Raw genomic sequence first — 16,420 nt, forward strand, 5'->3', positions numbered from 1 at the left:
CAAACCTACAATTTAATATTATTATTATCATAAACAATCTGTGTAATTACAACACTGTTATATTATGCTGCCTGCAATCAGAAATATAATACAGTGGAGTAATTCCATTCAAATGTCAACCTTGTAATAAAAAAAAAATAAATAAATAAAGTTTTCACCAAAATAGCAAAACTCTTTCTAAGATGTTTATGTAGACTTGTATTTTACAGTACTGTGAAAATACAGAAACATGCCTCTGGCAGCTTTTATTAAACGATTTTTAAGTGCTAATATCCCATCCATCACATCCAAAATGGAGAGAGGTCACATTCATAGGGTTAGACAGAATCTGCTGACATTTTTTGCTATTTCTCCACAGAATTTAGTTAAAAATCTGTGGATTTATGTGGAATTATTTTGAAAGTATCGTAACTAAAAACTTCATCTACAAAATACAAATAACACCTTTTCAACTTTTATTTAATGTTTACAATCCAACCTATTTGGTAAACAAAGCAAGTCTCTCATTTAATATATCTGTACATTTAATATATAAACTGTATTGTAAATAAATCATATGAACATTTTCATATTAGTCAATAACATTACTAAAATGAATATAAAATTGAATACATATAAATTAACATGCATTTACACAAGTAAATAAATAGACTCAATGGGCTAAAAATATGCGGAAATCTACAGATTTTTGTGTGCGCAGATTCTGTGTGGGCCTACACATTCATAACAAAGCTTTTTCCTCATACAAACATGCCATGTAATTTATGTCCTATTGAGAGTCAGGTCTTTCGAGCTGGGCTGGCAAAAAATTTCGTATGAAGGGCCAAAAACCAAATATCATTGACAGCCATGGGCCGAAGGTAAACACACCAAACTACAGTATATTACATTATAGTATATAAAACAGTATATATTACAAGGTGGGCGTCCCGGTGGTGCAGTGGGTAGCACAAGAAGGTCACTGACTCGAGCCTCGGCTGAGTTGGCATTTCTGTGTGGAGTTTGCATGTTCTCCCCGTGTTCGTGTGGTTTTTCACCGGGTGCTCCGGTTTCCCTCACAAGTCCAAAGACATGTGCTATAGGTGAATTGGGTAAGCTAAATTGTCCGTAGTGTGTGTATGTGTGTGAATGAGTGTGTATAGATGTTTCGCAGTGCTGGGTTGTGGCTGGAAGGGCATCCGCTGTGTAAAACATATGCTGGATAAATTGCTGATTAATTTCGCTGTGGCGACCCTAGATTAATAAAGGGACTAAGCCGAAAAGAAAATGAAAGGCCTAGTCCCTTTATTTATCAGGGGTCGCCACAGCGGAATGAACCGCCAACTTATTCAGCATATGTTTTACACAGCGGATGCCCTTCCAGCCACAACCCAGCACTGGGAAATACCCATAAACTATTGCATTCACAAACACACACTACGTCCAGTTTACCTTATTCAATTCACAGTCTTTGAACTGAGGGGGAAACCGGAGCACCAGGAAGAAACCCACGTGAACACGGGGAGAACATGCAAACTCCACACAGAAAATACCAACTGACCCAGCCGGGGCTCAAACGAGCGACATTCTTGCTGTGAGGCAACAGTGCTAAGCACCGAGCCACCATGTTGCCCTGCAGAAACTGAATTAGAATTTTCCTTCATTTGTTCACTGATGTCTCTGCATTGTTCGCTATCTGTTGACTGACAGTATGTACATTTAAAAAAAATTATAATTATGATTTACAACATTTAATGTAAACATTTATTTGAGTTAGCTTTTTTGTAGCTTATTAATAAAACAAACTTACAAACAAAAGGTAACAATAAATTAGAAGTGATGGTAACACATTATTATGATGGTCCATTTGCTTCTTAGTGGACTGTCTGCTTAATATCTGTTGATATGCTCGTTCAACAGACATTTAACTGACTATAAGAAACTTGCAAGTACATGTCAACTTACATTAACCCTAACCCTAACCCCAACCTAACAGTCCACTTATAATCTAATGAGAATTAGTTGCAATATAACTTAAATTCAACAAACGGAGCATCAAAATAAAGTGTGACCGAAGTGACAGTCTCTATCCCATCTCCATCATTCTCCTTCTCTTCTCAGATGGCTTGGCGGGCCAAATCAAAGGTTACCATGGGTCAACTTTGACCCGTGGACCCTAGTTTAGGCACCTCTGCTATAAAGATTCAATTAATCATTTTGATTAGTATTATTTATTTTGGTTTGTAAAGTTTAATTAACAAAATGTAGTTTTGTTTGTTTTATAGCTCAATAGCTCAATAGCTCAATCTGGTACAGTCATAACACCCTGCAGCCAAAGACCGATTACTCACTGAAGCTAAGCAGGGCTAAGTCTGGTTAGTACCTGGATGGGAGACCACATTTGAAAGGTAGGTTGCTGTTGGAAGTGGTGCTAGTGAGGGCAGCAGGCGGAGCTCAACCTGTGGTCTGTGTGGGTCCTAATGCCTCAGTATAATGAAGGGGACACCATACTGTCAACCGTTTTTCGGATGAGACATTAAACCAAGGTCCTGACTCTCCGTGGTCATTAAAAATCACAAGGGAATTCTCGTAAAGAGTAGAGGTGTAACCCCAGTGTCCTGGCCAAATTCCCTTCATCGGCCCCTACCCATCATGGCCTCCCAATCATCCCTGTCCATCAAATTGGCTCTATTACTGTCTCCCCACTCCCCCTATAGCTGGTGTGTGATGAGCGCACTGGCGCTGCTGTCCTGTGGCTGCCATCACATCATCCAAGTGGATGCTGCACACTGGTGGTGGTGTGGAGAGACCCCCCCAGCCCCCTCCCCCCATATGATTGTGAAGCACTTTGGGTGTGTGACCATACACAATAAATGCGCTATATAAATACACATTACTTACTTGCTAGTCTAACAAAGAAGGTAACTATTTATGTTTAGTCACAACTTAATTTGTATGAAAATGTGCCATTTTAAATAGTAGGCATGTCCTTAAACCCCACCCCAAAACCCAACCGCAATTTGGGAATGGACATTCATACTTATTAATAAATAGCGCATGTACATGTGCTATTTATTTTATTTTTTATTTATTTTGGAAAGTTTGGAAAGAGTTAACTAAGGCTGCAATTATTTGGGCAATATATATTTAAAAGATCTTAAAATATGATCTTGATTTTAAGTAATTGTTTTTCATGTTTAAAATATGATTTATTCTTGTGTTTAAAGCTTTGGTCATTACGCTACTTCAGTGTCTCAGAGTCTTTCCAAACACGTTTAATACCATTTCAAATATATTTTGTGCATGCTGTATAAGTGGACATACACTTTTTAGCCATAGTGTTTACATGGCCATAATACAAGAAGTAATAGTTTAGGCAAGCTTTTGCTGTTGGACATTAGTTTACAATGTCCTTGATGGGTGAACATTAGCCAGTGGGGGAGTGTCTTGTGTCTCTCCAGGTGTGACTTATTCATGCACATTGTCACACAGTATGGTGACCCAAAATGGATTTTACAAAATGTAAATCATTGTAATATTATCTTTTAATGAGTGAACAGAATAATTTACACATAATTGTGAAGTAAATATTCTAGGCTACAAGCAAAAAGTCTTGTTCAGGCCCATTCAGTGTGTTTTTTTTTTTGGACCTTATTTCAGCTACATTTTTTCTCCAAAACCTATTAACCACGCATAATATATATATATATATATATATATATATATATATATATATATATATATATATATATATATATATATATAAGATAATATATATAAGAATTGTCATATACCGTTGTGTATACTGTAAACTCTAAAATATTAAACACATTTACAAATAAAAAAAGCTGATGTTTCAATATACTGTTAACATATTCTCTGTGAACTTGAATATTTCACGTTTTTACTGTAAAAGTCACATTCATAACACTGGAATTGCTCCAATACAAAATCTATTAAGCACACGTCTTCATTAATACAAAAAAGAAAGAAAATGAAAAAAAGATATATACAGCACTGTAAAATAGGCTGTTATTTATTCCACACTCCATAGGTGAGAAAGAGAAGCGAGCGTGCAGATGTAGGAAGGGAATAATTACAGCTGCCCACACACTTTTATGACTTTTATATGCTTTCATAATATTCATCTCTAAAACTTTATGTGAGGCAGCTTTGTATCAGCCATAAGATCACCCTTTTTTCTGTTTGCAGCTGCAAATTTACACAGCAAACAAAAGTTGTGAGTTTTAAATAGTACCAGCTGAGAGGTACTGTAGAATATGTGAAGAGGATGTTGTATCTTTCTGTCTGCGGTGCTTGTCGGAGGAAGCTTGTCGTCTCAGTATGGGGTGACGGTGAGTGTTTTATGATTTAGCAGCTTGATAATGTCAGAGAAATCAGTCATCTGAGAGGCGCTCTGTGATCCGTCAGACTCACCGGGAAAACAGCAGCCTCTTGTACCCCCCATGAGCTCTTCGGTATAACAATTCTATGACAACCTGAAGAGCGCGGGTTATCCGGAGAGGACACATCTCACTGACAATTACTGCATTCTCACGGTGTAGCGAAGGAAGCGGCACATAGCTCATTTATGTGACTGCTCGCTTTCGGCTCTCCTGTCGTCTCCAGGCTGACCCCTAAACCGTTGGAGTGTGGTGATCCGGAGAAGTTGGCTGTGCTGACTGCATCATCTCGAATGAGACAGTTCCTGTGACCCCTTTCTGACCCAATCAGACTTCTTCATCTGTTCCTACTGAACCTCGAATGCACTATTAAAACTTCCCTCTAACCAAGTACTATACTACACAAACCCGGTAAACCCTTCAGTTGTTTGGGGACTTTGGTGAATCTGGTGATTTGGAAAGCTATTGTTTTTTTTTTTACCTAAAACATTTTATTAGCTGATTCTTTTGAAAACTAACTAACTAAGCAACCCACTAATCAGCCAACCAACGAATCAATCAATCAATCAATCAATCAATCAATCAATCAATCAATCTATAAAAAAATAAATAAAAACAAAAATACAAAAATAAATTAAAAAACAACTCACCTACCAAATTACCCACCCACCCACCCACCAACCAACCAACCAACCAACAATTTAACCAACCAATCAAATAAATCTACCAACTAACCAACCAACCAATCAATCGACAATAAATCAACCAATAAAAAAAAAATCAACCACCCAACCACCCAACCACTCAACACCAATCAATCAATCAACCAACCAACCAACCAACCAACCAATCAACCAATCGAAAATAAATTAACCAATTAAAAAAATCAACCACCCAACTACTCAACACCACTCAATCAATCAACCAACCAACCAACCAACCAACCAACCAACCAACCAACCAACCAACCAACCAACCAATCAATCAATCAATCAATCAATCAATCAATCAATCAATCAAATCAATCAAATCAATTCAAATCAATCAATCAATCAATCAATCAATCAATCAATCAATCAATCAATCAATCAATCAATAAATAAATAAATAAATCAATCAATCAAATCCATCTCATCAATCAATCAAAAAAAAAATCAACCAATAAAATATCAAGGAACCAACCCACCCAACCACTCAACATCCACTCACCAACCAACGAACCAATCATAAATCAACCAATAAAAAAAATCAACCAACCAACCAACCCATTAACTAATCAATCAATCAATCAATCAATCAATCAATCAATCAATCAATCAATCAATCAATCAATCAATCAATCAATCAATCAAATAAAAATCAACCAACCAACCAACCCACCTACAAATTAATCAATCAATCAATCAATCAATCAATCAATCAATCAATCAATCAATCAATCAATCAATCAATCAATCAATCAATCAAATAAAAAAATCTACCAACCAATCAACCAATCAATTAAACAGCCAATCAAATAACCAATCAAACAGCCAATCAAACAGCCAATCAAAGTTTGTTTTAAATCCATAATTTTAAAAGCCTTTGAATGATTCAATACATCTTAAGAAAGTGATCTGTCTACCTACTGTCTACCAGGCAAATCTGAATTCTGAACCTGATAGTCATCAGCCAATCAGATGGCTCAAATTCTTCCTATTCAACGAACTGAGCCACAACTCCTAATAACCAGCCAATTAAATTATCACTATTAGTAATCATTGGCTAACCACCTTAACCACACTCAAAAGACCACCGGCTTCAAATAGTATGACTTTTACACTTAAGGTGCATCCCAAACTGCATACTTAAACACTATTCTACACCATTTTGTAGTATAAATAGTATAAGTAGTGCGTTCACACTGAAAACTCTTAAATAATAAGTGCACTTTAATTACCCGGATGATACACTCATTCAACCGCTAAAATGAAGTGTGGCCTGTTGGACACATCACACACTCAACGGCCACTGCTATGCTCACATAGCGGAAGGGGCAGAGCTATCGGCGCTCATGTTGCATTACTTTATTTATTTTGGATTGTGAAAGCAGTATTCTCTTACGGTAGTGATTATACCTCCTCCTGATAGTGAATGCGGTTATACTCATGGCAGGGTTTATTTGATAGTAACTTATTTCACTAATATGGCAACGGGTAAACTTCCTCTTGGTTTCCGCTTAGTAAAACAAACATTAGTGTTCCATTTGATGACACTACATGCATATACTATGCTGTTGAGTGTGTAAGTGCACAAGTACATAGTGTATAGTGTGCCATTTGGGATGCAGCTTAAAGCATTTGAAATCCAGATTCTTTAGTATTGAAATCAACATCATGAAAACTGCTATGGTGCATTCTGAATGCAATAGCCCTCTCTTCTCAAGAAACACAATACAAACACAGTCTGCATTGGTTTTTTTTTTTTGCATGTCAGACATTCTCTTCTTGTGTAAATGGTCAGAATAAGGTGCAAAATGCCGCAGGTCAAACCTCCGGCTATGGTGGGGATAGCTAACGAACAGTTTAGCCAACCACAAACAGGGCCGGATTAACCAATGGGCCTAATGGGCACAGGCTCAGGGGCCCGTGCGCACTTTGGGCCCCTGCGAGGGGAGGAAAAGAAGCCAATTCCGGAGTGTCTTTTTGGGCTAAGTGCAAATAGCGCACCTAGTTGGAATAAGCTATATTCACAGTTTCTGCGCATCATTGTCTGATTGACAGAGACAAGAAAAGTAAAAAGTGCGGCAAATGGCAGCGTGAGTGGCGTACCTCATAAAGCGCACGGCAACATCTTTTGACGTGATCGATCATTAACCGGGTTCGAATCCACCGTCTCCTGAACTCGTGGTACTTTTTCTCTTCCCCATTACATATCAGATTGGAAATATATTTATATTTAATAGGAAGGAAACATGATATAATGTCACAATTGCCTCGTGGGTATTTAATAATGTTTAGCTTATTTCATATGTGTATAATATTCTACAAACAGTTATTTTCCACCTGGTGTTAAACGTTAGCAACAATAATAGAATTGATTTGTATCTACAATGTTAGTCGCCCTTTTCCGAACTCTGTTCATCATCAATGAGGGTACAGAAGAAGACATTATGGTGATGAGTAAACTAACCAGGAGGCTAACGGCAGCGCAGCGCAGACAGGATTCATCGCGTCAGAGAGACAGACAGAAAAAGGAGAGAGAGAGGGAGAGAAAGACTGGAGAGAAGAGGTATAGTGTGTGTGATTTCGGATCCTTTTAGGTTTATAATCAAGCTGATCTATGCTGTTTGCCTGCTTTTCATCACGAGGAGAGTAGAGAAAACAGAGAAAGGGGAGGAGAGAGACAGTAAATCATTAATAAGTGTGTATTATGAAAGACTCAGATTCATAGAACTGGATTGGAGAGGCATTGTGTGTTATGAGCCATGCCAATGATATGCTTTATAAGTTTGTAGAAGTTATACATAAAAATACCCTTAAAAAATTATATATATATATATATATATATATATATATATATATATATATATATATATATATATATATATATATATATATATATATATATATATATATATATATATATATATTCACTAGTTTAATTACTATTTTTTTTCCAGTGCTTTAAAAAATAAGTTAAATATTTGTAGACTATAAATATATGTACTATATATCATTTAATGAAATTATACAAATTATAGATTCAATTATATTGAAAATTTATTATATTATTCTTATTTTTTAATTAAACTATAGGGGTGTGGCCAGGTATTAGGCCTTACAAGACAATGTGCCCAGAGGCCCCTGAATTCTTAATCCGGGCCTGACCACAAACCATGCAAAATGAAACTAACAACCACACTCAACTTGTTTCTCCCCTCAAGGAGAAAATACACATGTCAAAAAATTAACAAATAAATAAATAGTTTGGCTTACACGTCCAGTGTCAAAAACACTTAACACTCAGCATTAACAAATTCCATTCAGCATTCAGAGGAATAACTTGTTAATAATAAAAGTTATTAAAATAATACAATCATACGCCACTGCCCAACAAGAACCTTGACAGAACTTATTATATTTGTAAAGCTCTCTTTCATAACACAGCTTTCTCATTCTCTCGTGAAACTATTCATTCCTCTCAGTGACAACAGCATCCATCAGTTGTCAGGCTGACGGAAGGCTGGGAGTTTGGGAAGTGCTGAGATGTTTCAATGATCCCTGTTCAATTTCCGTCTGGCCGGGGTCTCCATCAGCTCTAACTGAACAGAGACATGATTCATTGGCGAGATGTCTAGGTCACTTTCACTGTTAGACTATACTCCTAATGCACAGCCCTTGCCTGTTAGGCCTTTAAAAAATCTAATTGGGTCCTTGCTAGCTAGAACTGCTGTGGGTCAAGCCTGGTTAATGCTCGACGGGTTTGCTAGTTCCCTTGAGTGTGCGCGGCGAATGTGACGTCATCGTGATGTTCGCTTTGGGAGGTTGGCTTTGAGTGTATGCATCATGACTTCGGCTAGCAGAGCACACGCTATTTTTTGAGACTTCAGCGAACAGTTTGTGCGGCGCCGCATTTGATTTGAGTTGAATATCAATTACTTTGAAGAGATTTTGTCTGAAATGGGTACACCTGTACAGACATCTTTATGATCTGTCCATGCAGGATCATTGAGAGAATCAGATGGGCAATATTTATTGGATAGAAATTGCACTGCAGTGGGAAAGGAGGAAAGTTTTTGTTTAAAAAGTTTGGAAAACCTTAGAGGTTAAGTTTGTTAAAACCACAATGGCAAAAGGTGACCCAGGTGGTTTTAATAAACAGTTACAGGATATGTTTTTCCACTGATGTATTTATTATAATTTTCAATTTAAAACAGTTTAATAGTTGCAAAACTAAAATGGAGTAACAGATTATTTATTTGATAACTGGAAAATAATATTTAAACCTGTCGGTTTACAATATACTGATGCCCTGTTTTTCTAGGTTTTAATGGTGATAATGGAAGGAAGGAATGTTTAAGCTTTTTTGCATATAAGCAGAGGACAGAAACTAGCCAGACAGTAATGTGTGAATTGTGGAGTGGGCTAAATCTAAAAAATAAAAAACGTCAGTATTATTTCAACCCAGGCTCATTCTGAAAACGTAGTCCCGTGGACGTTTCTGGAGACTGTGAAATACATAGCGGGGGGTACGTACGGCTGCATTTCATTTTTTTAAGCGAACGCTGCGGGGCGGTGTGACGCCGTTCCTTTCGGCGCTTGCCGGCTGGCCGCTCGCCTCCGTGTGGAGGGCTTTCCCGCTGCAACCAGTTTGTCCGGTTAGCTCTTCGTGTACTTTGGCGGACTCGAGGCGCAGAGAGGGGCTGACCACGACGACGACCGGGTTATCAGGTAAGAAAACAAAAACAAAGTCCAAAAAATAAAGCGAACAAGTTCATCACAGGGTGAGAATGTGGTCAAAATCCGAAAACGTGGTAAAGATCTGACGAGGGCTTTTCTTTTTCTGGACGGCTTTTGTGAATCGTCGTTGGTTGGGTTTAGGGAAGGAGGAGGGTGGGTCAGCCGATTGGCCGGTCGCACGGTCAATCATCCAGGCAGACAGCCGGAAGGTCGTTCGACAGCAGCCTCTAGCGGGTTTACGCTAGAACAGCGCGGGAAAAAGCGCGCACAGCGGCCTCTTGCGGATTTACGAAAACAAAAACTGCAAAAATACGTACCTCCCGGGATGTATTTCGCGGTCTCCAGAAACATCCACGGGACTACGTTCTCAGAATGAGCATGGATTGTATTGTTTAGTAAATGTACTTTTTTTTTTGTAGAGTACCCCATGTTCTCTTGTCATTAATATTTTAATAAACTTTAGGGGCTCTATTTTAATGACCTAGGCGCAAAGTCTAAAGCGCAGGGCGCCAAAGCATCAAGGGCGTATCGGAATCCACTTTTGCTGTTTTAAGGACGGGAAAATACTCTCTGCGCCGCTGCGCATGGTCTAACATGGTTGAGCTTATTCTCTTAATAATTTATGGGTGTGTTTTGAGAATAAATCAATCAGAGTCTCATCTCCTATTCCCTTTAAGAGTCAGTTGCGTCGCGCAATGGCGGATTACCTATTTACATGGTAGACTTTGTAAGTGGAAAAACAGTTCAACAGAGCATCTGCAGCGAGGATAATGAACGAGCCTCCTCCAGTCGGCCTTTACTTTCACTTTATCTCTTTCGTGGATAAGGAAACGTATTGTATGCACAGACATCCATTAGCCTACATAATTTTGTTTGTTAATCGGAAAGATTAGTTTTAAAACTATTTTTAAATTCAGTTCTAATTTCCAGCAAACAAATAAATGAACAGTAATAACGGGTTATATCCAAACACACGTCCTATGTCCCATATGGTCTAAAACCTGACAGGTGGGCAAATCTAAGCTTGTTTTTAATAAAACAAATATAAATATGCATATAATACATAATACTGCTCATAATAATAACATTTTACAAAAACAAGTTGTCAAGAATAAACCAAAAAAAGCCCCCCAAGGTGAAGAAGGCATTAAAGCAGTGGTTTTTATATTTATGTAGAAAGTGATAATTTTTTTAAACAATTTAATCCTTTAATTATTTTTCATTTGTAAAGATATTTGCGTATTGCTGTACATCCTGCGTGTTTTAACAATGTGTAAGCGAGGCGCACAACTAACACACTCTGCTCTGGACTTTAGACCAGCTTTCTGCTGGTCTAATGCGCAGTGTATTTTAGTTCCTCAAAATAGCAACGCGCCAACAATGTGCCTTAACACACCTTTTTCCTTTTTCAAGACACTTCTATACAGCTTAAAGTGACATTTAAAGGCTTAACTAGGTTAATTAGGTTAACTAGTCAGGGGTGTGTTTCCTAAACAACAACGTAACTCGTGGCAGAATGATGTAGTGGCGCAAACTTGTGAGTTATAACGTAAAACGCCCATTATGATGCTCCAAATTGGGTGGTAACAACTTCTTTAGAGAAGAGCCCCAAAATTTATTTGTGCAAATTATATTGTTTTACACGCATTTTCAAAAAATACAATATTAGTTTGGGTAAATACATGCACTCATTTTCGATATTAAGTGAAATATTTGTAAATGGCAGATAAAGGGCCTGTGTTTCCTTTACAAATAATATTGAGAACATTCAATATTCTTTTCTAAAACATAAAATCATTTACAAAAGCTAACACGTATTCTAAAATCAAATATAAATCATATAAATATGTATATAAATATATAGCTTTCGTCATGAGCCACGATCGATCGATCTATCTATCTATCTATCTATCTATCTATCTATCTATCTATCTATCTATCTATCTATCTATCTATCTATCTATCTATCTACCTATCTATCTATCTATCTATCTATCTATCTATCTATCTATCTATCTATCTATCTATCTATCTATCTATCTATCTATCTACCTATCTATCTATCTATCTACCTATCTATCTATCTATCTATCTATCTACCTATCTATCTATCTATCTATCTATCTATCTATCTATCTATCTATCTATCTATCTATCTATCTATCTATCTATCTATCTATCTATCTATCTATCTATCTATCTATCTATCTATCGCCAAACAGTACAGTGCATTAATATGTGTATTTTTACTTATTACATTGTAATAAATAAATTGTAAAAAAAAAAAAAAAAAAAAAAAAAAAAAGAGAAAAGTTTTTGTTTGTTTTGGGTTTCTTGGCTAATATAATTAAATTAAATTTAATTAAATGTCATTAAAATGTTTCCAAAATGTATAGAAAAATCATATTGAAGCAATTATGAATAAAAAAGTGATTTTCAAAATTTCATAAAGCAGTGTTATCACCATCACTATCTAGGGGTGAGAATTTATAGAGACTTCACGATCCGATCCCATACTAATCCCATACTGATTCTAATTCTGGGAGTCATGATTCAATTCCAAAAAGATTCTTGACCTACATTTTACTCCAGTAAAAATTGAAAAAAGAAATCTAAGTATTTTACCAACTAGTATACTACCAACTCAAAACGATTCATCTTATCAACAATCAGTATTTTCAACATATTCAGGCCCACGCCATCGCAATCTAATATAGAATCAATTCAAAACTTTTGAGTATTGAAATAATTGCATTCCATAGAGGCATAGATATGTTGTTTTATCACAATCACTATAAAAAACTATCACTTCTAGCACCATCCCAAACACAACATATTCCATTGACTAGCAATGCATAAGAAATATGACAGTTGAATGCGAGCAAGCCTAAATCATTTGTCCTCAGTCATTTGCTAGACAAGTAAAATCTGGTCCTTCAGATTGAAACATCGTCCCAAGCGCTGAATATAAAACTCAACATTCAACTCCCATTAGTATTTGAGTCACATGCTGCAAGGTCAAAATTCTAAAGTCAGTTAGAAGTAAAAAGAGAAGAACTCATTGGGCCTGGTGTGACGAGAACACAGATCAGAGAGTGAGTTTATAAGTGCTCAGCGAATTGTGTGATTCGGCCTCATTCTCACCTTCGCTCCTGTAGTCCTCCTGTGAGCTGAGGGCTGAGTATCTGTGTCTGGAGAACGGAGACCAGTCCTGGCTTGATGATCCCACTCCATGGCTGTTTCTTAACCTCATTCTGGAGCTCATGGAGGAGGAGGACGAACTGTCTGCCTTCATCCGCAGTACCGCAGCATATGACACTGGTCTCCCTGCGACAGCTCTAGCAAAATCTGAAAATAAGAAAGAGTGGGCTGTCACTCCAAATGCTGTAGATTCCTAATGCCAGGCTTTAAAATGGTGTTCGCAGATTTAGTTCTGGTGTGATTGCTCTAATTTATATTTAGTCATTTTGGAGATGTTTTTGTCCAAAGGAACTTATAATTAAAGAGGAAAGACTGGAAAACTGATTATAATATGCTCAGATACTACACAATGTACTCACAGACACACTGTGACGCATAATTAAGCTGCTAGATATAAATGCCACTATAAGATAAATGTTGTGATGGAAAGTATTATATTGTTTTGTTCTCTAAAACTGAGTTCAGTGCAGTTAATAAATAAATAAATAAATAAATAAATAAATAAATAAATAAATAAATAAATAAATAAATAAATAAATAAATAAATGTATTTATTATAGTTTAGTCCTAATTATACTTGTATTTATATTTTATATTAAACCAATGTCAATTAATTATATTTTACCTTTGAGTAAATGTGTTTTTTTTTATGCAGAATAAATATTTTGATTAATATTAAAATATATTTTGTGTCTCTATCTGAACGAAGCCAATATTTTTACTTTGTGCGAATGTCATTTTTCTCTTGACCACAATAAATATTTGTTTATTATTTATTTAGAATAAATGCAGAGTTTGAACCAAAGTTAAATCATACTTTGATAAAAACAAAGAAACAAACAAACAAACAAATAAACAAATATATAAATATTATAAACAAAATAAGTAAATGAATAAATGATTGAATGCATAAATACATAAATAAAATGAATGAATAATTGAATGAATGAATGAATGAATGAATTGAAACAAATAATCGATTCATTATAGTTTAGTCCAAAGTACAACTACTTGGATTTAGATTTTAAGTCAAACCAAAGTAATTCAATAATTATTTGTTTATTAAAAAAACAATATTTTACCTTTGAGTGAATGTTTTTGTTATTTTATGCTAAATAAATATTTTGACTAATAACAAAATATATTTAGTGTCTATATCTGAAACAAAACAATATGTTTACGTTGTGCAGATTTCATTTTTCACTTGACCACAATAAATATTTGATACATTTTTTATTTATTTAAATTTAAATGTATAGCTTGAACCAATGTTAAATTATACTTTGTTAAAAAAAATTAATAAATATAATAAATATATATAATAAATATAATTATAATTATAAATAAATAAATAAATAAATAAATAAATAAATAAATAAATAAATAAATAAATAAATAAATAAATAAATAAATAAATAAATAAATAAATAAATAAATAAATAAATAAATGGTAAGTTGGTTCGAAATGTAATTTTTTTTTCAGTGTAGCTAAATTCAGTACAATGCATGAAATTTGCCCTTTTTCAAGCAAATAAACAAACAAGCAAACAACTATTAGTATTATTAGTAGTAGTGGTAGTAGTAATTGTAGTAGTAGTAGTAGTAGTAAAAGTAGTGGTTGGAAAATGAATAAAATAAAATAAAATAAAATTAAATTAAATTAAATTAAATAAAATAAAATAAAATAAAATAAAATAAAATAAAATAAAATAAAATAAAATAAAATAAAATAAAATAAAATAAAATAAAATAAAATGTTTTGTATTGGAAAAACTCAACTCAAAGTTAATGCAAAAGTACACAGTTGTGTCTTAAGCACTGATTTAAAAAGGTTGAAAAAAGTTCAAACAGTTTGAGCACTCCTTATATGAGTGATATAACATGAGTGACTTCTTATGTGATTGATATAGAAGCCACAGAAAAAGCCGTCACCTTTATTTTTGTAAATTTTGTGAATAAATAATATATACAAGTTCTATATTTCTTGAGCTTTCCTTTCCTTTCTTCCTTTTATTAACTTCTGAATGGCAGTGTACTCCATTTGCAGGACTAAACTAATTTACATTTTTAAGTGTTATTCTATAATTTATTAAAGAATTTTTTTTTTTTTTTTATCATCTGCAGAAAATGACTTGTTTTGATTTAACACAAATGATCACGGCAAATTAAATTAACCGCTAAAACAATTTACTTTCATTTCTGCAATAAACAAATACTTTATCTTCAAAGACAAATGAGAATTCTCACTGTTATACACAAAGGAAAAGAAAGGTTGACAGTTTGACACCTTGTTCTCGTGTTGCTGCTTTCTTTTTTCTATCATCGCAAGAAAATTAGATTTGAAGAAAAAATAATAATATGTGTCATGAGCATGTCATGTGCTCTTGCAAATGCCACTCACATAGAGCGAAATTAATTTAGATAGCAAACCCTTGGTTACAATTTACGCAGAAGGAAATACGGAGCTAATTATATTTCTATTATATCAAGTCATTCAATGCTGTGGGTTTAAAGTAGCTACAAATGATTCCAAATAGCCTATTTGTGTTTAAAACAGAGCCAAAGGAGGAAGGAGCTACTGAATACCTTAATTAAAGAGTCATTATACACCTGCTGAAATCTCTTATTCTGCTGTTTGCCAATTAGAACTTCAACAAAGTGACGGAGCTTTCAGCGCATCAAGCCCAAATTCACAGATGCAATGCTCAGTAATGAGGATAACCCAACAAACGGCTGCTTAAATGCTTCATTTTCCTCATGACACGCATTCGTTCATAGACCATCTCGCCAGATTGGAGGAGGAACTTAACCTCTGGATATTAAATCCGTCCAAGGAGAGGATCTCTATTTGTGTGAACAGGCACTCGAGGAAACAGTGAGCTGACATTTATGAGGTCCTAATTAAAAGACCGCCATTGTAATACTTGCAAGATTTGACCTATGCTGTCCTGAAGCTTCAGAATAATAAAGCCACAGCTTTAAAACCACATTCTATTAACAAACAATTAATTAAATAAAAATATTAGTTAACTTAATAAACTACTAATTAGGATTGGGCATGTACAATACCTGACAAAAGTTTTGCCTATCCAAGTTTTATGACCAACAACAAATAATAGCTTGACTTCTAGTTGATTTGGTCTCAGAAGTGGCTTATATGAAAGGCAAAGGCCTCAATAGATTACACTTATTTACCAAAATAAAATAAGATCATGCCTTGACTTTTAATGATTTAATTAGGACAGTAAGGTCTGACTTTGCTTAGACAAAAGTCTTGTCAAAAAACAGAAATAATGCACAGTATAGAACAGGCATGGGCAAACTCGATCCTCGAGGGCCGGTGTCCCTGCCAAGCGGCAACCTCCCGCTCTCCCTCGGGAGGCCAATACGGAAGTA

The 16,420-nt window shown here is 35.1% G+C and overlaps 1 protein-coding gene across 2 annotated transcripts in view; it reads right to left on the reverse strand.

Moving 5' to 3' along the window:
• Positions 1–16,420, reverse strand: part of cntn5 (contactin 5) — a 519,869-nt gene that overhangs the window by 264,151 nt on the left and 239,298 nt on the right. For both annotated transcript variants that reach the window (XM_056477908.1, XM_056477906.1), the window contains exon 4: positions 12,968–13,171. In XM_056477908.1, the coding sequence (XP_056333883.1) occupies positions 12,968–13,171 (204 nt within the window). The remainder of the gene's footprint in view (positions 1–12,967; positions 13,172–16,420) is intronic.

Source organism: Danio aesculapii, chromosome 18 (genome assembly GCF_903798145.1).
Source record: "Danio aesculapii chromosome 18, fDanAes4.1, whole genome shotgun sequence".
Classification (NCBI taxonomy): domain Eukaryota; kingdom Metazoa; phylum Chordata; class Actinopteri; order Cypriniformes; family Danionidae; genus Danio; species Danio aesculapii.